At 40.1% G+C, this 25050-nt stretch overlaps 1 protein-coding gene across 3 annotated transcripts in view; it reads left to right on the forward strand.

Annotated features, from left to right (window-relative positions):
- Positions 1-448: 448 nt before the first annotated feature.
- Positions 449-25050, forward strand: part of ADGRL4 (adhesion G protein-coupled receptor L4) — a 99737-nt gene continuing 75135 nt past the window's right edge. For 2 of the 3 annotated variants that reach the window (XM_030573020.1, XM_030573021.1), the window contains exons 1-2: positions 450-588; positions 3526-3675. In XM_030573020.1, coding sequence (XP_030428880.1) covers positions 567-588; positions 3526-3675 — 172 coding nt within the window. In that variant the 5' untranslated portion in view covers positions 450-566. Of the gene's footprint in view, positions 589-3525; positions 3676-25050 lie in introns of all 3 variants that reach the window. The other variant, XM_030573022.1, reaches the window with a different exon arrangement.

Consider the following 25050-nt stretch of genomic DNA (forward strand, 5'->3'; position numbering starts at 1 on the left):
AATCTGCACCACCATCCATCACCCCCTACACTCTGCGACTGCTACCCTCCCAGTCCCTGGTCTGCTCCACACCCCCTCCACTACCTAAACTGCCTCCACGCTCCCTGCCACTGATCTGTTCTGCATGTGACCTGCCACTGTCCATCCCCACCATCTGTTCCACCACTGCCTCACAGCGACAATCTGCTTCTCCATCTCTCCACTGCCCTCTGAACCCCTCAAACTACTCCTCTAGCCTACTCACCTCCAATCTACTCCAACATCCCCTCCATACCTACCCCTGCCTGCTTATTCCCCTGTGCTCTCTCTGCTCCTTATCTTCCCCTGCAGATCTGTTCCTCTCCTTCTCTACCCTCCCTCCCCAGCTCCTGAGTCACTAAGGAGTTTTTGTGTGGGGGAAATGAGGCTCAGGGTAAAGGGCAGGGTAAGGCCAGCAGCTTCACTGGGGTTTCACATTCCTAATAGGCGTGTGCAGACACTTCGCACATGCTCATACATTCTAAGGCAGGGTAGGTTCTTCTATTACACAGGGGCTCAACACCAAGCACTGCATAGCAGCACCGCCAATGAAACTACTCCCTCTCTTAGGTAGGTGATTTTCCTTACCAAATAAGTGAGGGGCAGGTGGAAAACGGGGGTTGGAAAGATTAAACTGAGGGACAACTTTTCAGGGGCTATGCAAAGGACGGAGTCAGTGGCAGCTGAAGGGAAAACTCATGGGTAACAATGATTAAAAGTTTCCCATAACTCTGGTTAGTGCAGCTGCTGCATTTGACTATCCCATCTCATCAGGGTAACCCCAACATCTCTAAGGCCATAGGTATTAACTCTCAGAATCCCACAAGTGTTTGCATTTATTTCATTCTGTAATCTGCTCTGTAAAACCAAAGCTATTGATTGTCTTGGTTAGGGATGATGTTGGACTTCACTTCTCCTCTAGCTTTTTTGCTTCTGATATCTGAAAGATGCTCTGAACAGTAAAAATAAGTGAGCAAGAAGATGGAACTTGATAGGAAATGGATTGATTTGGTTTGTATCTAGTTTTTAAACAAACTATATAGAGTTTTTCATGGATTTTTTTGGTCCAGTAAAGCAACTTTTCAATGAACTTTTCAGGGGCAGTGAAAGATGTAACTGTAACACTAGGCTAGCAAATATTCAGCATGATATTTATGTAGAGAGAAGCAGAATTGCAGGGGAAGGGAGTACCAAAAAGGGGCATTATGTTTTGTAACTTTCCTTATGTCTTTCTAATGGTTTGTAAAGTACAAAGTCAGAAATGTTTTTCCCCTCCAGGGTTAGCTGCCTGGTTTTCTTAGTTATATATATGTTTAAGTCAGTGGGCATATATAATTTTTTGTGAACTGTTAGTTTCCTCAAAGTCAGCAGTTCCTCTTTGTGTTGAAAACTATACACATGTATATAATGGGAAAGCAGTTTCTTAATTCAGGAATCATTTAGTGAGAGAAAATAGAAGACAGCATTTTTGGAACACAGACATGATATTTAAGACGACTTCCTTTAAAATAATTTGGAGGGTTTTTTCAAATGATAATGCTACAAATGTTGTTCCATAGGAATTTAATCTTCTCTCAGATTGTGACTATGTTCTGTGTTAACTAGATATGTGTAGACATGGTTTAAAAATTGATCTGGGGAACTCTCACTGGTATTTTTCACCTGGTTATTGTTAGGTAGTTTGGATTACACTCCATGCATAATTCTGGATACAAAGGCAACTATCTGCATCTGCATCTAGGAAGGAGTAGAAAGCTTTGAAAATCTTTCAAAGGTTTTTCCCACTCCACTATGTACCCTTTATGTTAATCATCATTTTAAGCTTGTTGAACACAGGTTCCAAACCTCCAAAGGCTTAAATGCTTACTGAATTTTGAGCATGTAAGTAGTCTTATTGAGTAAGCTTTTGCAGGACTGGAGCTTCAATCCTTTGTACCACTTCAGTGGTACCATACTCTTTAATGTTTACATAAAAACATAAGAATGGCCATATTGAGTTGGACCAATGCTCTATCTAGTCCCATGTCCTGTCTTCTAACAGTGGCTCATGCAAAGTGCTTCAGAGGGAATGAACGGAACAGGGCAATTTATTGAGTCATATCTACACTGTTTTCCAGTTCCAGCTTCTGGTAATCAGAGGTTTAGGAACATCCAGAGCATGGAATTGTATCCCTGACCATCTTGAATAATAGCCATTGATGGACCTATTCTCCTTGGAATTACTTAATTCTTTTTTGAATCCAGTTATACTTTTGGCCTTCACAATATCCCCTGGCAATAAGTTCCACAGGTTGACTGTTCATTGAGAGAAGAAGTACTTCTTATATTTGTTTTAAACCTGCTGTCTATTAATTTAATTGGGTGATCCCTGGTTTCTGTGTTATATGAAGGGGTAAATAACATGTCCTTATTCACTTTCTCCATGCCACACGTGATTTTATAGAAATCTACATATCCCCCCTAAATCATCTCTTTTCTATGCTGAACAGGTCCTAGTCCTTTTAATCTCTCTTCTTATGGGAGCTGTTCAATACCCTAATCATTTTTCCCCCTTCTCTGTATCTTTTCCATTTCTAATGTATCTTTTTTTGAGATGGGGCAACCAGAACTGCACATAGTATTCCAGGTGTGGGCATACCATGGACTTATATAGTGGCATTATGATTTTTTCTGTTTTATTATCTATCCCTTTTCTAATGGTTCCTATCATTGTTAACTTTTTTGACTGCTGCTTCACGTTGAGCAGATGTTTTCAGAGAACGATCCACGATGACTCCAAGACCACTTTCTTGAATGGGAACTGCAAATTTAGACCCCATCATTTTATATGGATAGTTTGGATTATGTTTTCCAATGTGCAATACTTCGCATTTATCAGTATTGAATGTCATCTGCTATTTTGTCACACAGTCACCCAGTTTTGTACCATCCCTTTAACTCCTCACCGTCAGCTTTGAACTTAAATATCTTCTGTAAGTTTGTATCATCTTCAAACTTAGCCACCTCACTGTTTACCTTGTTTTCCAGATTGTTTATGAATTTGTTGAACAGCACTAGTCCCAGTGTAAATTCTTTGGGGACCCTGCTATTTTCCTCTCTCCAATGTGACAGCTGACCATTTATTCCTACCCTTTGTTTCCTATCTTTTAAACAGTTACTGATTCAAGAGAGGACCTTACCTCTTATCCCATTACTGCTCATTTTGCTAAAGAACCTTTGGCGAGGAACCTTGTCAAAGGCTTTCTGTAAGTCCAGGTACACTATATCGACTGGATTACACTTGTCCACATGCTTGGGTTTAGGAATTCTCTCTAAGAATTCTAATAGATTGGTGAGACATGACTTCCCTTTAGAAAAGCTGTGCTGACTCTTCCCTAACATACTGTGTTCATCTATGTTTCTGATTACTGGAACGCCCCCAGTTGGCGGGTATGTCCTGCCCGTGTCTGATTTTAGAATTCAGTATGCATTTTAGAAACAAACAAACACGGTTTACATTTGTTTCAGTGTTTGTGTCCAGTCTGCTGGACTATGGCTACACTTCTCCGAACTGCAACATGACGTGCCATAAAGATGCGGAGTGTGAAGTGAAGGGTGGAGTACAAGGCTGCTATTGCATCCCAGGATTCACAGGAAATGGCATACTTTCCTGTCACGGTAAACATATTTTACCTATGTACATTGCTACAGGGCATGAAAAATACACCCAGTATCTATTAACTTGAGGACTAAATTTATAACCAGAATAATATCTATGTTGACATGCCACCAAGGCTAAAAAACTGAAGTGCTGTCCCTGGTAATTTAAAGTGGGTATTGTATTTCATTGCAACTTGTCAAACAACATTCTATCTAATATTTTAATGTAATTTTCCATATTACATCTCTCGTTTTATTAGACCTGCTTTCCCTGTTGGACTGTGTTCCACTTTGTATTTTCTTTCCTATGATAGATAATTATATATTTTTCGCAAGTTACTTTCCACTATTTTTCTTTCTGTCCTCCTCTTCCCCCCACCGCTCTGAAAAGATTGCAAGAATAGAAGTACACAATTTATGGAAAGAATGGTTATTTAGATCACCTACATTGATTTTCTGCCTTTTTCCACTGCTGCCCACTTCAGTTCTACCAACTCTCATATCATCTGATTTTTTTCCCTAAAGCACCAGATCCTGGAGCGCTGTGATTTTCATGTGAGAATCTCAACTTTAATTAAAAAAATAACTTTCTATAGAGAAAAGCTTGAAAAAGTGAACCCTAAAGACTAATAAAACAGAAGACAAATAAAAAGAGTCCTAAATACATTATTTTAAGCCAATCTCTTGGATTTTAAGCCAATGACATGACTTTGGAGGGGCCTGACTCAGTATTTTTTAAGCTTGGATATGCAATACTGCCACTTCCACACTCCTTCACACCGCTCCACTTGCATATAAGGCTTTGCAACTTTTCTAGACACCTAAGATTAATAACTGACAAGCCAACGTTCCCCCTTTCACCCCAGCTGCTGGAAAGGGAAGTATGCTGGGATTCCTAACAGGAATTGGTTCCTGGGGGACTCTATCTTTCATAGGTATTTGATTATTTTGAAACTTCCCTCATCTCTGGCCATATCCCTCTGGCTGCTGGAAGGGCTAAGGAATTTCTTTCTCTCTGTTCCCCTCTCCCATCCCAATCTCTACTCTCAGCATTCTGGGCTGCTGCAACATATGTGGAGAAAGAGGTTAGGTCCTGCTACTCTAGCCCTCTCTCTGCTTTCAGGCTGCTGCAAGTGAGCTCGCTATACTCTTCCTCTCCCCCAGTCTTCATTTGTGAATTGCCCTTTGCATTAAAGAGTTATAGTGCCTGCCTCTGCTGCTCGTCAAGCTATGCCAGCTGCAGCACTGTGACCTGATTCTTGTCAGTTTTCACTGCTGCTCACTACATCTTTAATAGCAGTCATGACCAGTAACCAGACTCTGGTCAGAGCTTCCCCTAGCGCACCTTGGCAAAGCTCTGAGCAGAAACAAAGGCACTGGAACTAGCTGTGAGCAGAGTAAAGAAAAATCTCTCCACCTGGGAGTCCGTGATTCAGGTTCATGAGCCTAAAGGCTAGAAATTTTCTTTCTTTTTATGAAAGCATAGAACTTGAATGTGCTTGCCTGGGAAAGCTGCCTTCCCTGCATGTGTCTAGGGAACGTTTAGGTGTAAATATAACTGATCAATTAATGAAAAATTGTAGTGACAAAAAACCCAGGTCACCTGAATCCCAGTCCAGTGATCTATCCACTAGATCAGTTAATCTAATTGATTGCAGTGCTCCATACATGTTTGCAGAATCAAGACCTCTATTTGTGAATAATTATTCAATGAAAAAATCAATTAATATTATTTGCAACTCACTTTTCCTTCTGCCTCATTCCATGTCACTTTGATTTTTTTTTTTTGGTGGGGAGCAATTATGAGTCAGCAATTAAATTCACAGCGAAGTTCACTATCTCCTCTTTCACTATCCTTCCTCCCCAAGATCTGAGGTATTTAAAATGTTTATAGTTTGTTTGTTTGTTTGTTTAAAAAAAATCCCCCCTCCAAAGACAGAGAGATACTCCTTGGTGACCATTTACACCAGCTGCAGTTTAAGACAAAAGTATCAGTTATTCTCAAAGCCTCGGACTTGATTAGTTATATAGAGTTATGCTAAAGGCTTGTCTACACTACTGCATGGGGTCGATCTAAGATACGCAACTTTAGTTATGTGATTAGCATAAGTGAAGTCGACGTACTTAAATCTACTTACTGCAGTGAAGACACCGTGGTAAGTCAACAGCTGACGCTCTCTTGTCAACTCCGCTTGCATTCCTTGTTCTGATGGAGTACCAGAGTCGATGGGAGAGCTCTCAGCATAGACGCAATAAATCAACCCCTGCTGGATTGATCGCTGCCCGCCGATCTGGAGGGTAGAGTAGCTAAGCCCTAAGTGTCAGCAGGCTGAATCCTTCAAACCAAATTCCTAAAAGCGTTCAATTAAGGCAGCTTCCAGGCACATTCATGGTGCATCACAGTGAAATCAAGACTGTTTGGGTATGTCTACACAGCAAAGAAAAGCCTGTGACTGGCCTGTGCCAGCCAACTCAGGCTTGTGGGCCTCAGGTTGCAAGGCTGCTTCATTCCAATGGAGACTTTGTCTCTTGCTGGGGCCTGAGCTCTGGGATCCTCTCATTGCATGGTCCTACAGCCCAGGCTCCAGCCCAAGCCCAGAAGTCTACACAGCCATGAAACAGCCCCACAGCCTGAGCCTGATGGGTTTTTCTTTGCTGTGTAGACATACCCTTAGAGGCCTCAGTTAAGTGAGACCCACAGTTTCTATAACAAACTACCTCTAAAACCACCAAAGTCACTTACCCTCCAGCTTAATAGGACAGTTCATATGTGGGATGTTCTTCCTGAAAGAGAGGCTGTGTTATACAGAATGCTGTTAACAATGTAAAAGCAGCAAAGAATCCTGTGGCACCTTATAGACTAACAGACGTTTTGGAGCATGAGCTTTCGTGGGTGAATACCCACTTCCTCAGATGCATGTATACATACAATGTATGTATTCTTATAGTAGAATAAACAGGTTCATTCCATTTTAATAGGGTAGGCTCTAAAAAGGATTAAAAATATAGTTAGGCCTCACCCCATCATAATTAGATTAAAGCTAAAAAATGTAGAGCAAAGCTGCAGTTGTTTAATGATGTATTAGATCTTACTGTTCTAGATAAAGCATGCAGCACAGGTTTCTACTATTCCAGAGAAAGCTACACGTTTCTCTTCAATTAATAATTTTAGGCTTTTATGATGATAATTCAGTCACCTTCAAACCAGAACATCAATCATGCATTAACATAAGCATTTTTTCTAAATAGTGCATATAATGCCATTTTGTAAGAATTTTAGCCCTTTTTGTTATTTAGAAAGGTTGTAACAGTCATAATTACTGTCATTAACATGAATAATGTTGTACTGCGTAAGCCTATTTTCTCCTCTGTATTGCATCTTTCTGTTGATAACCAACCAAAGCACAGTAGCTGTTTCTTTTGAAAAAGAAGTTCAAGCTCCATTTTTGTCTTCATGATATGATTTTCTCTCTGTAAAATGCTTTTAACATCAAAAACACTCATTGTCAGTTTAATTCCAAGTCAATTTATATAAAACTGTCCCTCTTTATTTAAAGGGACATACTCAATTATTTCTAAGTGATTTTAATTTGTGTCTTTACACTCAGTTGCTTTTAACACCTTTTAAGTACTTGTAAAAATTATTTCCCTGCCAAGTCTGTCTTTTCAATGTGATACACTTAGACATTTCCCTCTGAGTTTATTGTGGAGCACAAGGCAATATAGTCCTGTTACTTATTTTCTAACACTATCATTGATCAATCATGAATCACTGATGTCAGCATACCTTAGGGAATGAGGTTTGTTAGTTAACTTGTCCTCTCTTAGCCAGCTGGCTAAGTGACTGCAGAGCACACAATTATTGGACTCACTGTGTTTAGATAAAGATACACATATATATAAATTTAATATCCTGGTGTCAAAATCATGGATTTTAAAATAATTATCCATTTAGAACCGTGTGGATTTTTTCCCACCAGATATCAGACATTTTCAATTAGGTCATGTTTTGGATCTTCAGGAAGCACGATTTCATCCAATCCTGCAAAATGTTACTTCCATGGCTAGTCCCATTATCTTCAGTGGGAATATGTGTAGGAGTGAGAATAGCTATGGGAATAACCATTTGCTGGATCTGGCATCTTCTGTATATTAGCATCATAATTTACACAGTGATAAATTCTGTCTGAATATAATTTTCCAGAAAGCTACAGATGAATCACTTTTTCAAACTTTACACTACATTGCTGCAAAATAACCTTACATTTCTCTTATTTCTTGTAAAAGATCTGTGTCTCTAACTCTGTTTATAATATGATGCAGGGAGAATGACCTTTCAAAATGTAACCATTTTCCTTTTAGGGCTCGCTTTGGGGGCATATATAGTAGTATATTTTGAATATAATGCATGTGGCTTTAGCTGCACATTTCCTTCCATCTGTAATTGAATTTGCACAGCTAACATTAAGGTAAAGCATGAAGCTAGCATTATGGTAAAAATATAACCAAATAGGACTGATTTATCAGCGAATTAACTTCCTTTCATACAAGATTTCTGTGGATTTTGTACAAATAACTAGAATATATCTGCCACTTTCATAAATCCTTTTCTTTTATAAAAAGGGTGACCTTTTTCATTTGTACACAAAACATCCTTACAAGCTAAAGAGAACAGAAATTACATGTTGCTTGTAATCCTGACTTCCTCCATTCCAAAAAACCTTTAGACCTTTGGAGAAAAGCAGGGTGCGGAAGTGAAACTTAATGGAAGTCAATCTTTTATTTTAAAACAGAGAGAAAAATGGGCTGGCACCATTTAAGCTTTCTCAAGCAGCTCTGTCATTTCAACACTGGCTGCCTCTTGCATGCTGTCTGCCAATTTGCGGCTTTGTTGGCACACTGCAGAAAATTAAAGTAAACAGTGTGATCACCATGTTTACTTCAACTTTCTAAAATATGGCAGGAAAATGAAGCAGTGGTGTTTGTTCCAAGCAGGCAGGCAGGCAAAATAGGAACCCAGTATCCCCTCTCCATTTCCTTTTAAATGTCCATTGGAAATTAGCCTTCTAAAAGATGAATCAATCTTATTTGTAAAGTAGATGCAGGTTTTTCAGACATAGCAAGAAGGGAATGATGCCATCAAGACAACTTTAAACTTGAGTAGGACACAGGGCTCTGAAAAGCTATCATGTCTCTCTGTTCAATATGCAATAGAGTAATATTTATCAGTTTTCTAGAATCACAGCCTGTGTAAGTAATATTTTATACCAAAATACAGAAGCCCTGTTGGATTGTTGGTAATTTACCTAAATTCAGCTAAATCAAATTGAAAGCCTACTGGAAATCCAAATGTAGATATATTATTAATGTATCTTGTTTTATTGAGAAGCACAGTGCTGGCTTTATGGCTTTAGCCAACTCTGAAGATGATTTCTCTTGTAAGACACCAGGTTATCACCCTAATGTGATGTTATCATATTCCACCATCCAGCCTTCATGGCAGTCACTGAATTCATCAGTGTCCCTATGGTCATTAAATGGTATACTATAGGTGTATGGTTTCCAGAGACATTTTTCCTTACAAAGTAACATGACCCTATAAAACCACTGTCTCTAGTCATTTTATTCTATAAAAAGATGGTCTTTAGCAGCAAACAGTCTAGTCTAAATGCTGGTCCAGCAAAGGATAATTTTTGTTGTTAGAAGCAGATACACATCATTAAATGTCGCAAAGCTTTTACTTCTGCGTTTACCAAAAAGCCTGAAACCACTGACGTAAAGGATCCAGTCCACCCACTTATAAATCCATGTCACTGGTATCAGTAACCAGAAACCATAAAGGACAAATTACAGCAGCTTTAGCATAGTGCAGAGATGTTGGGAGATGATATGCGTTAGTCAGACACAAGTTATTAGGCTCAATACAGGGGTAATGGGGCAAAATTATTTTGCCTGCGTTATGCATAAGATCAGACTAGATCATCTAATGGTCTCTTCTGGCCTTGAAATCTATTAAACCCTTTTTGCTCAATCATCCCTCAATGCACCTGCTCAGGATACAGCCATGTGATTGATCATGTCCTAGTAGTACAAAGGTAGGAAGCACCATTGCTGGCATCCATGCACGCAACTCAGAGTATTCCACACTTCCTGTGCACTAGTCAGAGACTGTGGGTCTGTGAAGAAGGAAATTGTACAAATGTAATAGGGGCTGTCACTGAGTGTACTCACCCTGGGTCCCCAGCAGCATAGTGTGTACTCCTGCCCTCTGTAAGCCCATCTGCTGCCCTCTGTAGGCAACCGTTTGGGTACTACACCTCATCATCATTGTCACAGCAGCTCAGGCTTTCTTAGCTATAAGTAAGATGAAAGTGAAATAAATTCCCAATCCTGAAAACTGTTCCTCATGTGAATAGTTATGCTGAGGTCAATGGGGAAGGACTGCTCACTTGACTAGGAATTTGCAGTATCAAGTCCTCAGTCCGTTGTTCATGAAGATCTGAAGCCATGAAAAGCTTGTTACCAACACATTGTACTCCAACCCTAGCTTCTATTGAAAGCAATTTTATTTTTTTCTTTGCATTAATATTGGCTGACTTTCACATTCATATTATTAGGTAGGGTCCTCCTGGGAGACTGATTTCATTCTGGGAGAAGGGGCTAGCTGAGTGACATATGCATAGTCTTGTGAATAAGGTGCCTGGCTTTGGTATACAGCACATGGCTGTGTTTCAAGTTTTCTTTGTGCTTCTGTTAAAATTCTGTACTTTATGCAGTAAAGAATATAAGGGATCTTCTGGAATTTGCTGACCTAGAAAGGTCAATCCTTCTTGCAGATCAGGAGGCTGGAAAGGCTGACCTGAAGCACAGCTCTGCAACATGGAATTGTGAAGGAGTCCCAAGGGGTGATGTGTCCAGTCCTCTCCTCCAAATGGGCTAACATTAGTTTCATTAGCAAACTTGAGGCATACTGAGCATGTGCAATGCTGACAGATCCCCATTGTCAGCAGGCGGGTTTAAACCAGGGACCTCTGGAGCTTAGTATATGAGCCAAAAGCCAGCTGGCTCTTAGCTAAGGCTGTAGAGCAGACTCATTAATCTCTCTCTCTAAGTGGTCTTGGTGCCACTAGATGGGGCAGAGCACCACACCCAGGAGGTGTGTGAGTTACATACTTCCCCTAGCTGTGGAAGCACATCCTGAGCTTCAGAGACTTCCCAGCTGAAATCCCGGATGAGCCCCCACTTGTAATGCCAACAGATCCTGATTGTCGGCAGGTGGGATCACACTGGGGATCTCTGGAGTTTAGTGCATGAGCCTCTACCGCAGGAGCTAAAAGCCAGCTGGCTCTTAGCTAAGGCTGTAGAGCAGACTCATTAATCTCTCTCTCTAAATGGTCTCAATGCCCCTAGATGGGACAGAACAACACACCCAGCAGGTATGTGGGTTACGCATGCTCAGAGTATTCTCAAAGCATACCAAGATGGCTGGGCCGAGTTTATTTCTGACCCCTGGATAAAAGACAGACGTAGGCATGGTGCTGATTTAGGTAGCCACAACTTCTCCTGAAGAGTTTTGTACATGAGCCGTCACAGAGGCTATATTATTGGCTCCTCTCTAAAGAAAATATGTGTTTCCAGATGAGCAATATAAAATCTGAAGAAGAAAATTCAGGATAGAAAAAAAATATATTTGTTGAAATGTTTCATGCCTCTGATCTTGGGCGTGTTATCCAACATTGTTTCATTTTCCCAGCTGTGACATGGGAATAATCATATTTCCTTTCCCAAGGTGCTATGTGAGGCTTTGTTTATTAATAATTGTAACATGAGATCCTTTAATGGAGGATGCTATATTTACCTATCTAAAAGACCAACACTTTAAAAGACAAATTATCTAGTTGTGTCTTTTTTAAAGTGATGCTGTCAGGGCTGAGATGTCCAAAGTATGACCTGCATAAAACCTGATTTTTCAAATGTATTTATTTATTTGCATTTCTGTCTACACAAAAAACAAAAACAAAAATAAAAAACACTGCACTCACCTTATCAGCTCTCCCAAGCAGCCAACCCAATCTTAATGTCCTCAGCGGCTGACTGGAGACATCAGAGGAGAACCCAGGATATGCTATGTTCATTGTGGATATGGATGTGCATGCGGTGTGAGCCAGCACACTACATCGTACCTCCACTTCTTTGCTGGCCCTGTTCTTGGGTGCCAATAGGATGAGGTAACTAAGAATTCATGTTAGTTTTAATCTGTGCTATCTGACAAGAACAGAGCTGGCACTGAAGCAAAGGGATGTTGGAATGCAAGACCCTCGTGTGGGATTCCAACAAAGATGCCGACCTGGATCTTAAAATTTTGTTCAGTGTATGTCATCCAATTCACTGGATGAGGTTTTTTTAAAAAATATGATTATTGTTCATTCTTTCAGAATAAGTCACATGTCTGCAAGGATCCAAATGATAGATTAGCTGAAAAAGAACCAAGTACATATATCTGTCCTCATACCAAAAGGCAGAGTGATACAGTGGATAGGGCATGGAGTCAGTCACTGGATCTGGTTCTGTTCTTGGTTCTGCCACTGACTTGCAGGTTGACCTTTGACAAATCACTTCACCTCTCTGTGAGGTTCTGCTGAGGACACCCAGAACTGTCAGTCACTGTGTTATCCTCCTGTCTTAGCAAAAGTGAGCTTTTCTGGAGATTAGACTGTGTCAACTCCCTGTCACACTGACCCATCTGCTTTAGCAGCATACTCCTCAAGACTCTGCCAGTCAAATCTTGCCTTTGTGGCAATGATCAGTGAACCCCAGGTCCCCAGAGACATATCTGTGCAGTGCCCAGTCCCCTCTCATTAGATACTAAGAAATTATTAGTTCACTGCCTCCAAAGAGCAGAGTGCACACCAGCCTGTTAGCTTAGCTGAGAACTCACACTGGAATTCAATATAACAGCACTGAGATAGTTTATGGTCAAACTAAGAATAAGTTTATTAACAAAGAGTAGAGATTTAAATGATATGAAGTGAGAGGAAAAAGAGATAGTCATGGTTACAAACAAAACAAAGCAGATTTTCTAGAGACTAAAACTTAAGTTTAGCAAGTTACAAACTTTGTCTAAGCAGTCTTCTTACTTAAATCAATTTACCAGCAGCCCCTAGCCCTCCTGGCCAGGAAATCCAGCTTTCACAGGCTCAGAGGATGCAGTTCCCCATGTTCCCTGAGTGATGGATTCCTACAACGTCTTTTTGCTCCTCTAATATTACCCAGAGTCCATTGTCTCTGACTCAAGGGTTAGCAGGGCTTCCTGGGATGCAGATTCTGTCCCCTGGCATGATCATTAAACTGTCTTCTCCCTGCTTGTTAGCTTGATGGGGTTGTTTACCTTATATGTAAATGTACTTTAATTTAATTGTCCTCTGCCTGTTATCAGGCCAGTCAGAAAGGGGAACCCATATTCCTTGACTAGGGCAGGCTTAATGTATATACTGCCTCTCAACCACATTTGAAGGACATATTTCTAGCACACATATATATCTCCCTGTATGCAACCCATACATACATCACACGGTGATTTTCGGGGTCAGCATGTCACCAGTTTAGGTATGATTGCTAACAAGACATCTTTTTGATACATATTATGACGACAGTGTGCTGGGGACAGTGTCAGGCCTGATATGAGTTACAGTATGTTGCGTACTCTGCCAGTTGACATTAAGGAGCTACCAGGGTCACAGTTACTTACCCACTTTTGAAAAAGCACTTTGAAATCTATGGGATGAAAAGCACTATACAAGCACTAAGTAATATTTATTATTACATACATAATTATTGGGGCCTAAACAGTTGTATTGGTTATTATTTCATCCTCACAAAAAACAACAGAAGACAGATGGATGTGAACAAATTGAAAATAATTTGGCATGTTGTTTCTTGGCTAGGGTGCATATTTAAAATGGAAATAGGTCCTATGAAACAGGCTACTGTGAAGAAATGGTGAGATTTTACATGCTCTACAAGTTATATATCTTTCAGATGACAGAAAAAAAAAGTCCTTTTTTGTTTGTTTTGTTTGTATTCTATTTCATTTGAAATCATGCTTTGAACATGAGTAAAGTTCAGTATGTGACTTTTCTGAATGGGCCACAAGGAACAAAACTTCCTCTTTTCACATCTTTAATCATATTCCTACACTCTTCTAAATTGCTTCTGATAGCCTCTGAATAAAACTAAAAAAAAGTTGGGTAGCCGATGTGATAGAAAGGCGTTAGTTTCCCCTTCTCAGAAATGTTCCTAAACTTTCAAGTTGATTATCCAAACATGGATGAATACTTGTTTATTTAATTAAAAATGTGCTTAAACTTTTGCCAAGTGTTGCTGACTTCCTTTCTCTAAGAGAGATCCTATTCATCCTGCTTTGTAACTCTAAAATCAATCAACATATTAGATGTTTAGAGGATGTGGGAAAATTCATTTAAGAAGCTGTAAATGTATTATCTTAGAGTCTGCTCTACTTTGTGTCTACCAAAGATATGATTTTATATCTGGTATCTCTACTATCAAAAGGAAAGCAGCCCCAAGGTCCAGAAGTAACAAATACATATAACTAGCTTGTTTGTCTGAAATAAAGTGAAGGTATGTATTTCCAGCATGTGTGTATGTATTAATGTGTGTGTATTTGAGTATACATCTATGTATGAAATTGAATTTACATGCAATATATTCCCTGGAAAAAATATTTGGAACAAAAATATGAAGTTATCTTTCTAACAAGAAAATGTAAAGAAATATAAAATTTCTATTGTTTTACTTAACACTTTCTTAAAAGATTAAATGTACACTGGGGCTTAATGGGAAGGAATTGCTTGCATAATTTCCATTACCTTTAGATGTTTAGATCCAGTATCTAGACTTAGACAGTAGTAAAGTTTGCCAACTGTTAGTCACCGCAGTTGTATTTGTGGCTAAGCAGAGAGCTGAGAAAAAATGTGTTAGCTAAAGTAGGATCCCAAAGAATTATACATGTGAAAGAGAATGATATCATTTTCGTGCAGGTACCTTGCTGTTTTCCATAAAGTACCAGTATGTAAATTATTTCTCTATGTGTGGCTGGTTTGGTCTGTTCAATATATTGTGTTCCCATTGCATAACTTATCTAGTTTAACATTAGAGGACTTGTTCTTAGTTTTTCCCAGTATGAACTGGGCAGGGGTGGTGATGTTGTGCACACAACCTCATTTGAAATCTGTAATTTATCCAGGATGATATGCTGGTGCACAATTTTTCTGTGTATGACTGAAAAATTGCCAACTGAGCTACTGGCAGACAGGACGTCTAACCCTGTATAAATCTTGTATGATAAAAGACTTTAAGAAGGAAATTGACACTCTGGGCCTCTATTTGCCGTAGAAAGAGATAATGACATTCTCCAAGAAGATTAGAATCTAACCAAACATTGTATTCTAAATAAAGAGCACAAAGCCAGATGCCATTTGTGAAAATGCTATTGAGTGGGTGAGGGAACCCAAGAACTAGTTTTTTGCACTGTATATTTTTTTTTAGGTACAAAGATTTAATTTGGAGATTATGCTTTGAAAATAAAATGTATAGTATGTGTGTTTTTGGCTGATAAGAAATTGATTTTGTGACCTTGGTATACTCTAATTGAAATATCTGGCACTGGGTTTTGTGGCAGTTAGAGGAAGCCATATATGCTTGGAACCATATTATTTTTTCACCTTGAACTCTGCAGTTAATCACAACTGTAATCACTGGGTGGAAGGAAGCTGCTGTTTTGATGTGGTACAAGGAAACTGAATAATCTCTGTTCATTGTCTAAGGGGTAGGGTCTTATGTGATTACTTTGGGATTTAGAGCTAAGGTTAAGAGACTCATGATGCTTTAAAAAATGGAGATGTGGGTGAATAAACATGGAGGGACAGAACCACAGCTGCAGTTGTGTGGGACACAGTGCAAAGGAAGGAAAAGGAAGTTTAAGGCTCAGCTGAGCAACAGAGCAACATCATGATCCTGCTGCCTTTGTATACGGAACTGGACACCTTTGGCTGAGGCTCTTCTAATTTACACTCTCTGCTAGCCTCCCGCCCTCCCAATACCGGAAAACTCATGTAGCGAAAGGGCATCCTGACCACTCACATTCTTCTATACTGTGCCAGCAATAGGGAGGTGGATTGGCCCTGGCATAAGAACTTCTGTGCCAGTGGATTGCCTTGTGAAGAGAAGATTTCTGCAGCCCAGCATAGGGGCAAAGTGCTCCAGTTGTATGGCATGTAGCAGCAACCCTGCATGGCAGAAACCTGCCCAGAGTATTTTTCTGGTGGCTTTTCAATGTTATGTTTGTTTGATGTTGGGACTGGATTTTTGGCCCAGTTTAGGTTCAGGCAAGTGTGACAGTCTGAAATTGTTGGTAAACCAATGTTGTTTACACAGTTGTAGTGTCCATGTTAGTCCCAAGATATGAGAGAGAGAAGGTGAGTGAGGTAATATCTTTTATTGGACCAATTTCTGGTGGTGAGAGGGACAAGCTTTCAAGCTTACAAAGAGCTCTTCATAAGCTCAAGAACTTGTCTGTTTCACCAATAGAAGTTGGTCCAATAAAAGATTTTACCTCACCCACCTTGTCCCTGTAAACCAATGTGGCAGATAGTCTCATTATTTTAGTTATGATTTAATGTAACCCATTTGTTACCTTGACACAAGGATCTTGTTTCTTCAAAATAGAAAATTAAACTAGCTGAAAATCCTCCATAATAAATGGTTATTTGTTCAAAAACTGTCAAATCCAATCTTTATTTATGTTAGAGATGTTCAATATAGAAAAATAGTTCTTGCAGATATGCATTGCCTTTTTTGCTTTATTCATAATGAAAGCTATTCACATAGACAGGTATCTAAATAAGTTACCTTGAGGGAGGGCATAAGTATAGATGGTGACTAGTATGTTTATATAGTTAATATTTATTTGTTGCAAATAGTGCCTGCAAAGGATTTGGGGCTAGTCTGTAGAATTTTGAAAGTGTAACAGATTGTTTCTCATCCCTAAGAAGCTGCTCTGCAAAGGCCAATGAACAGGTAAATTACAAGAGGCCAAATAAAGGATGAATTCTGAAAATTCATTCCTGTCCCATCTGACCAGAGAAACACCACTCCGCTGCCCCCATTCCACTCCTTTACACCACAGCATAAAGGGGGCAGAAACCACCAGCATCTCCCCAGATGAGGAGTCCATAGCATGGGATAGAGTCCCCAGACAGTTGCAGAGCTTGCATAGCTGGTGGCTGTGCCATTCTTCCCACAGCCCCCAAGTGTATGGAGAGATCACATTACAGCAGAAGCTTCCCTTCACTTAAATCATCATGGAGAGGAATACGGGAGGTAGTGCAGAGCCTGTGGAGGGGGGACTGGATCTGTACGTTTGCAGCTCCACTGGCCCAAAATTAGCACATAGCGTAGAGGGGAAGTGAGTGGAAGTTGAGACTGCTCTATAACCAACAGGATCAGAACCCTTGTGTCCAGCCAAAAAGCACAGTCAAGTATTTCATCATTTATATCCACGGTGGTGCAAGCATCTGTATCGAAACGGTGAGTGATGCAAAAATGTCAGTTTCACTGTCCTATTGTGTAAAGGATACATCATGCATACAGAGAGAATTTTATCTCCATAACAACCACAGAGAAAACAGGAAAGGCAAATAGCTTCAGTTGAATATTGACTTAAAAGCAGATTTGGGGAAAGTTTCTATAACTTAACACAGCTTCTCATGTAGGCTAATCTGAATAGAAATGAACTTGGATTGCAGCTGTAAATGGTGCGTGGCCCTTGCTCAGCTCCTTTTATTTACTACAGTATAATAAGTGGGTGTCATGCAGATCTTGGTGCAGTAATTGTAAATATGATTAAGATTTTATTAGACTTAGTTCCCTGATTCAGTAAAGCTGTCTTTAGACAAATGAGATCATAGTCTGCTTTTAAACAGGCATCACGTGGCATCATTGTTTTCACAGGCAGGGCTAAGAGCTCAAACGTGTTATGGCCTAGGTGTGTCAGGATACGACAGTGAGCTATAAAAATGCTAAGTTCATTTGTATCACTATACACACAATGTCTAAAAGTGAGAGGGATGTGGCAGGAGATATTGAGGTAATATTTTCACAGCTGTGTGCTGCAAAGAAAACATTCATTAGCTGAACTTTTTGTACATCCTCTTGGTTTGCATGCACTGCCAAATGCTGCTTGCCGTGGGGGTTCTCCAACTGGCATCTGGACTGGATTCCTTGTTCTCACACACTGGGCTCTCGAGTGTTGTCCCTATCCTGCCTTTCATCCATCCACAAAAACCTCTAGCTCAAGTGTGGTGGTGTTTTATACCCAAGCTAGCTGGCCTGTCGGCAGGTACAGGCTGAAACTCAAGTGCTGTTGACATCTATTAACAGAGCCACTCTTCTGTGTGGATACATGCTCTGGCTTGTCCAGACAGGATTTTAGGGTTCCCCCTTCATTTTATTTAGAAACAACTAAGTCCCCCTTTTGCATTTTCTGGCTAGCAGAGCAGATACCTGACCCTCAGTGAGGTAACTCAGATAGTAGCTCTTGGGTCAGCTTTTAGCTGTATTCTGTGGCACTATGATAAAAAAAAATCCCCTTTGATTTACTTGGTTTCCACATAAATTATACTGTCCTTTTAGTGATAGGAACTACTGAATCAATAACAATCATGATCACTATGATGTGCCATACTTCCATCATAAGTCCACTGAGGGAGTGCTGATGCTGACTATAATGTAACGGAGCAGTGACTTGCAAATGACTTTTACAAGCCACAACAGCCATAGAACATGTGCCTATAGGTTGGGCCAGGATTTCCAAAAAGTTGAGAGTGGAGCACTGATGAAATCTAGCTCTTATTTAGGTGCCCAAATGGGAGTTGAGCTGTTTTGAAAATATGGTCCTGGTTGTGGGTGCTGAGCAATTGAAAATAAGAACTTAGAATGGCTGTACTGGGTCAGACCAAAGGTCCATCCAGCCCAGTATCCTGTTTACTGACAGTGGCCAATGCCAGGTGTCCCAGAGGGAGTGAACCTAACAGGTAATGATCAGTGATCTCTCTCCCACCATCCATCTCCACCCTCTGACAAACAGAGGCTAGGGACACCATTCTTTACCTATCCTGGCTAATAGCCATTAATGGACTTAACCTCCATGAATTTGTCTAGTTCTCTTTTAAACCCTGTCATAGTCCCAGCCTTCACAACCTCCTCAGGCAAGGAGTTCCATAGGTTGACTGTGTGCTATGTGAAGAAGAACTTTTTATTTGTTTTAAACCTGCTGCCCATTAATTTCATTTGGTGGCCCCTAGTTCTTATATTATGAGAACAAGTAAATAACTTTTCCTTATTCACTTTCTCCACATCACTCATGATTTTATATACCTCTATCATATCCCCCCTTAGTCTCCTCTTTTCTAAGATGAAAAGTCCTAGCCTCTTTAATCTCTCCTCATATGGGACCCATTCCAAACACCTAATCATTTTAGTTGCCCTCTCTGAACCTTTTCTAATGCCAGTATTGCTTTTTTGAGAAGAGGAGACCACATCTGTATGCAGTATTCAAGATGTGGGTGTACCATGGATTTATATAAGGGCAATAAAATATTCTTTTTTATTCTCTATCCCTTTTTTAATGATTCCTAACATCCTGTTTGCTTTTTTTGACTGCCGCTGCACATTACATGGACATCTTCAGAGAACTATCCAAGATGACTCCAAGATCTTTTTCCTGATTAGTTGTAGCTAAATTAACCTCAACTGTATACACAATATGGTGGGGGCTGATTTTTCCAGTGTGCATTACTTTACATTTATCCACATTAAATTTCATTTGCCATTTTGTTGCCCAATCACTTAGTTTTGTGAGATCTTTTTGAAATTCTTCACAGTCTGCTTTGGTCTTAACTATTTTGAGCAGTTTAGTATCATCTGCAAACTTTGCCTCACTCTTTACGCCTTTCTCTAGATCATTTATGAATAAGTTGAATAGGATTGGTCCTAGAACTGATCCTTGAGGGACACCGCTAGTTACCCCTCTCCATTCTGAAAATTTACCATTTATTCTTACTCTTTGTTCCTTGTCTTTTAACCAGTTCTCAGTCCATGAAAGGATCTTCCCTCTTATCCCATGAAAAATCTAGCCCTTAATTTTATGCCCTTGTGTGCTAGCTGTTTTTACTTTTGATTTACCTATTTTGAAATTGCAAAGACCCTTTAATTAGGGAGGGAACTGTATGGATGAGTTAGATCTGCCAGTGGTAATGGCTCCTCTGCCACAAGAGAGTCAATAATTAAATAAGCAGATAATCTCCTCCTTATTGATGAGATTTAGAAAATCATAAGGACATTACACTATTACAGTACAACGTTTAACATCAGTAAATGGAGAAAAAACATTCTAGCAATTTTTATCAGCTGCAAGGCACGTAGAGGGACATTTTTCTTCCTTTTGAACAGCACAACACTGAACATTTCCTACATCCCTCCTTATTACGTATGTTTATTTTTTTGGTGGTTAATCCCCCCCCCCATAAACCTGAAATTGAAGCCTTCCTATTAGAATACTTGCTGACAGCTTCATCAATAACATCCTTTCCAATAGTACCATCACATCGTGATCCATCTATTGTGCTTGATATAGTCAAATTAACCAGATGTGCCTTCCTCAGTTAGGATCCACTTGCCTTCATTGGTGATTTTTTTTTTCTTTAGACACTTTATCAGATCCCCACTATAAACCTGTGTTTATCTTTGGTACCCTTTTAGTTGTGGGATTCAGGTAGCCTGCAGAAAAACAGAGTAATTGTCTTGCTGCGGGCAAAGAGTGGGAGGGGCTGAAAGGAATGGCAAACTCCAATGCACAAGACAGCAGTAATGCCCTTTTGCCTCCAATGGCGGCTATCCCAGGCTGTGGACTGGAATTCCAGCTTCAATTCCTCGGCACCACTTGCATGAAATGTTAGGGCACTGGATCTGCGTAATCACCTCAGCTGGTCTGCTTCCAGCAAGAGCCTTCCATTCCAGGCTCTTCATAGCCAGCACAGAGACCCATCATCAGTGTGCAAGATAATGTGTGGCCACCCTGTGCAGAACTCCACTTGAAGCTCTCCTCACACAGGATCCTCAGCACCATGTACAATAACATAGCTTTATTGATTTCAATGGAGCTATGGCAATTTACACCAGCTGAGGATCTGGTCTAATGATCTTCCCACACTTCAGGGAAATTTAACAGTTGTTTTCAGAATTAAACATTCAAGCAACAGCTTTATCTGGTGAAACCGATAATACTGCTTGAAAACAAAACCTATATTTCCTCTGATGCTGATACAGTTAAACATCTTCTGCAACTAATTTTGGCCCCTAAATAATCTCCGCAAGTAATACTGGACACTAGCAATGCTGCAGATCTGAAAGACAGAAAAATTGAATCTCTTTTAAAGTCATTGATTTAGTCCTACACTCTGTTAGGTGTTTTGATCCAGGTCCTCAGGTATGCAGGAGCAGTGCTCAAGGGAGGCAGTGGTGGCTTTTCACCCTCTTTCTGTCCCCGATCCATGGTGTAACATAGAGTACCCTTAAAGCTATTCTAAATTTGCACTGGCTTGCAGGGCCCCACTAGGGACCATTTGTCTTATACATTTTTTTTCACAATTTGTATGTTGTTAATGGCCAAGTTAGACACTTTTTCTGAGAAGGCAATTGCAATCCTTGCTTTATTTTTCTTTTCATGCTGTACTAATACTGAATATTGAACATATGTAGGAGTGTTTATACATGCAGTATACATCACTGTTTTGCTTTTCTACAATTTGATAAATGTGATAAACATCATGATTATACTAACATGCAGAGTTTCATACAAACCCAGGGGGTCTAATTCAGCCCATAATCTGTTTTGGTTTTGCATGCTGTGTGGGCTACAAAGTAGAGGCGAGAGAGATTCCTATGTTTTCTCTTGGTAAATACATCTTATCTCTTTCTATGTGCATGTGCAAATAAAATAAAAATTATAAATGATATCTACGATTCTTGAAATCTGCTGAAAAACATCAGAGATCAAAACCTTCTGCTAGAAAATTTGGATCAGTATTTGATTTATGAGGTACTTGGCTTCCACAAATATATTTTAAGATATTCCCTGTGGCTGAAATATCCTCTGCCCTGCACAAAGCTGACTAAAATGTCTTTGGACAGGGATATAAGCAAGAGATGCTGGAGAAGAAATTCACACATCTCCGCCTACAGACAGGCTACTGGGACACAACAGAACCCCTCTGTAGGCACAGCCCCTGTACTGCAGTTCCTGACCATTGCAATAATCTAATCCAGATCCCTTGAAAATCTAAGGATAATCTCTCAGATGCTATGTTCTGCTCTATTGGCCCCTCTCCTGGCCAGCTACATCAATCCATTTAGAACTTCTCCTCTCTGACACACTTTGAAGCCTCCCCTCTCTGGTGCACATGGGATGTGGTGGCTGGTCTTCCATGTAGCTGAAATGGCACCAAGTTTTTTGTATAGACTCTCCTCAATTGAGTGTATTTCATCCTATAACAAGATGTTACACTCACATTCTTATACTGGAATTTGATCGGCAAGGATCAGGAATCCATATAAATGGACAAATTGCAAAGCATAGAGACCTGCCTTTTATGGAAACCTCATTCATTCAAGATGGAAACTGCAGTACAGAAAACACAGAAAATGAGTGAAATCTCAAAAATACCCATTAAATGTGAAGTATCCAACTGGTATAGAACTTCTGATAATAGACACACTTCAACAATGCTCACAAACAATGAAAGCAAGCTTCTTCAGAAAGTACTACCAGCCTGAGGCCAGTTCTACCTATTTCCAATTAAAATTTGACAAACTTCAAATGCGAATCCACTGAGCTAAACTTACTATTATAAATGCAGTCACCAGATGGCACTATTACATACAGTCTGACAAATTTTTTTTCTTCTTGTATAAGCAGTCTTTGAAGAATGGTGCATTGTTTTGTGAGTCAGAATGTGTTTGGAGACGCTCTTGCAAATAGCAAGGGAGATTGCTCTCTGCTTTAGTCTGTGTAACCAATCAATTGCTGGGGTAGAGTTGCTTGCAGGGAACTGGGCATTGTGTTGGCACTGAGATTGCTGAAAGAGCAGATTGCTTTTGTGCCTGTTGGACCACTTCTTTTCAAGGATTGGCGCATATAGTGCAAATAAAACAAGGAGATGCATAGATTCCAAGGCTGGAAGGCACCATTGTGATCACATTATCTGACCTCCTCTAGCACAAGGCCATAGAACCTCCCCAAAATAATTTCTAGAGCATATCCTTTAGAAAAAATCCAATCTTGATTTAAAAATAGTCAGGGATAGAGAATCCATCATGATCCTTGGTAAATTGTTCCAAGGGTTAATTACTCTTGCTGTTAAAAACTTACCACTGTGATGGGGCAAGGCCAGATGGCTACAGTAAAGTACTGAGGAACAGGTATGTTAGCCCCAGGCTAAACAAATCCCTAGTACCATGGTAACCAAATGGCAGTTGCTCCAGGTTAATCAAGGCACCTGAGGCCAATTAAGATCTTTCTAGAAGGCAGTGGAGAAAGCTACATTGATTAAAACACCTGCAGCCAATCAATGCAGGCTAATCAGGGCACCTGGGTTTGAAAAGAAGCTCACTCCAGTCAGGTGGGGAGCAGCTAGAGGAGAGAAAGTGCGTGTGAGGAGCTAGGAGCAAGAGGTGCAAGGAACTGAGACTGAGAGGGCGTGCTACTGGAGGATTGAGGAATTATCAGACAATCAAGCATTATCAGACACCAGGAGGAAGGTCCTGTGGTGAGGATAAAGAAGGTTTTTGGAGGAGGCCATGGGGAAGTAGCCCAGGGAGTTGTAGCTGTCATGCAGCTGTTACAAGAGGCACTATAGACAGCTGCAATCCACAGGGCCCTGGGCTGGAACCCGGAGTAGAGAGCAGGCCCGGGTTCCCCCGAAACCTCCCAACTCCTGATCAGACACAGGAGGAGTTGACCCAGACTGTGGGTTCCACCAGAGGGGAAGATCACTGAGGTGAGCAAATCCACCAATAAGCACAGGACCCACCAAAGTAAAGGAGGAACTTTGTCACACCACCTATTTCCAGTCTGAATATGTCTAGCTTCAACTTCCAGCCATTGGATCATATTATACCCTTCTGAGCTAGACTGATGAGCCTATTATTAATATTCCCTGTGTAGATATTTATAGACTGTAGTCAAGTGACTCCTTAATCTTCTCATGAGTAACACTAAGGAAACATCAACACTCTGTGTCACTGATTTCTTTTTCAACAGGAATCAACATGCAAGGCTCTGACATCTGCTCCCAAGAGGTTTCATTGCAATAGCTTTCTAAACCGATTCTAGACAATACTACCAAAAAATAAAATAAAAAATCCAGGCACCTCCAAGTTTAAAAACTGTTGGGACTATAGAAATGAAATCCCGAGGTTGAAATTTTGTACAGAGGACTTTGTGTCACAGTAAGGCTGTCACAGCTGCCCCAGTTGTTGATTAGGCATTGACAAATTGTCAATGGGCCTCCCTAATTTTGCCCAAATATTCCCATAGGACATACAGATGTTCACATTTAGTACATATAAATATTGTCATTGACTTTTGCTGTTTCTAACCTTTTTGCCTGCCTTTGTATTATTTCTCTGGCCTGACTGGTGTTAACAACACCTACTAAGATAGTACCATCTGTGAATTTAATTCACAGGCTGTTCATCTCTTCTTCCAGAATATTAATAAATATGTAAAATAAAACAGGGGTTACCAACGATCCCTGTGGCAACCCAACTGGCCACCTCTTCACAACTCAGTAGAGTGCCATTTGTCACGACTCATCCTTATCTTTTGTTTACATTCCTTCAACCACTTTTCAATTCGCATGACAGCACTCCTACCCAAGAATATGAATCTAGTAAGATTTTGAGAGCCTCCTTATCAAATGCTGTAGTAAAATCCAGATATGTTCCAGCAACTGTGTTCCCTCCATCCACTAACTGGTAATTGTCAAAAAAGCAATTACGTTTTCCTGGCATGATACAAGCTGCTTATTGGTCATAATTCTATTACCCACTTCCCAGTGTTTTCACCCTTTAATAATTGTTCCATTATTTTACATGGGACTGAGTGTAGCCTTGCTAGAGAGAACTGCTAGACTTGTTCTCCTTTTCCTTCTCCTTTCACTTTGGAGATTGCTAACAACTTTTGAGCTTCAAAGATTCATAAATTTTAAGGCCAAAGGGGTTCATTAGATCATCTAGTCAGATCTCTTGTATGTCATA

This window comes from Gopherus evgoodei, chromosome 8 (genome assembly GCF_007399415.2).
Source record: "Gopherus evgoodei ecotype Sinaloan lineage chromosome 8, rGopEvg1_v1.p, whole genome shotgun sequence".
Classification (NCBI taxonomy): Eukaryota; Metazoa; Chordata; order Testudines; family Testudinidae; genus Gopherus; species Gopherus evgoodei.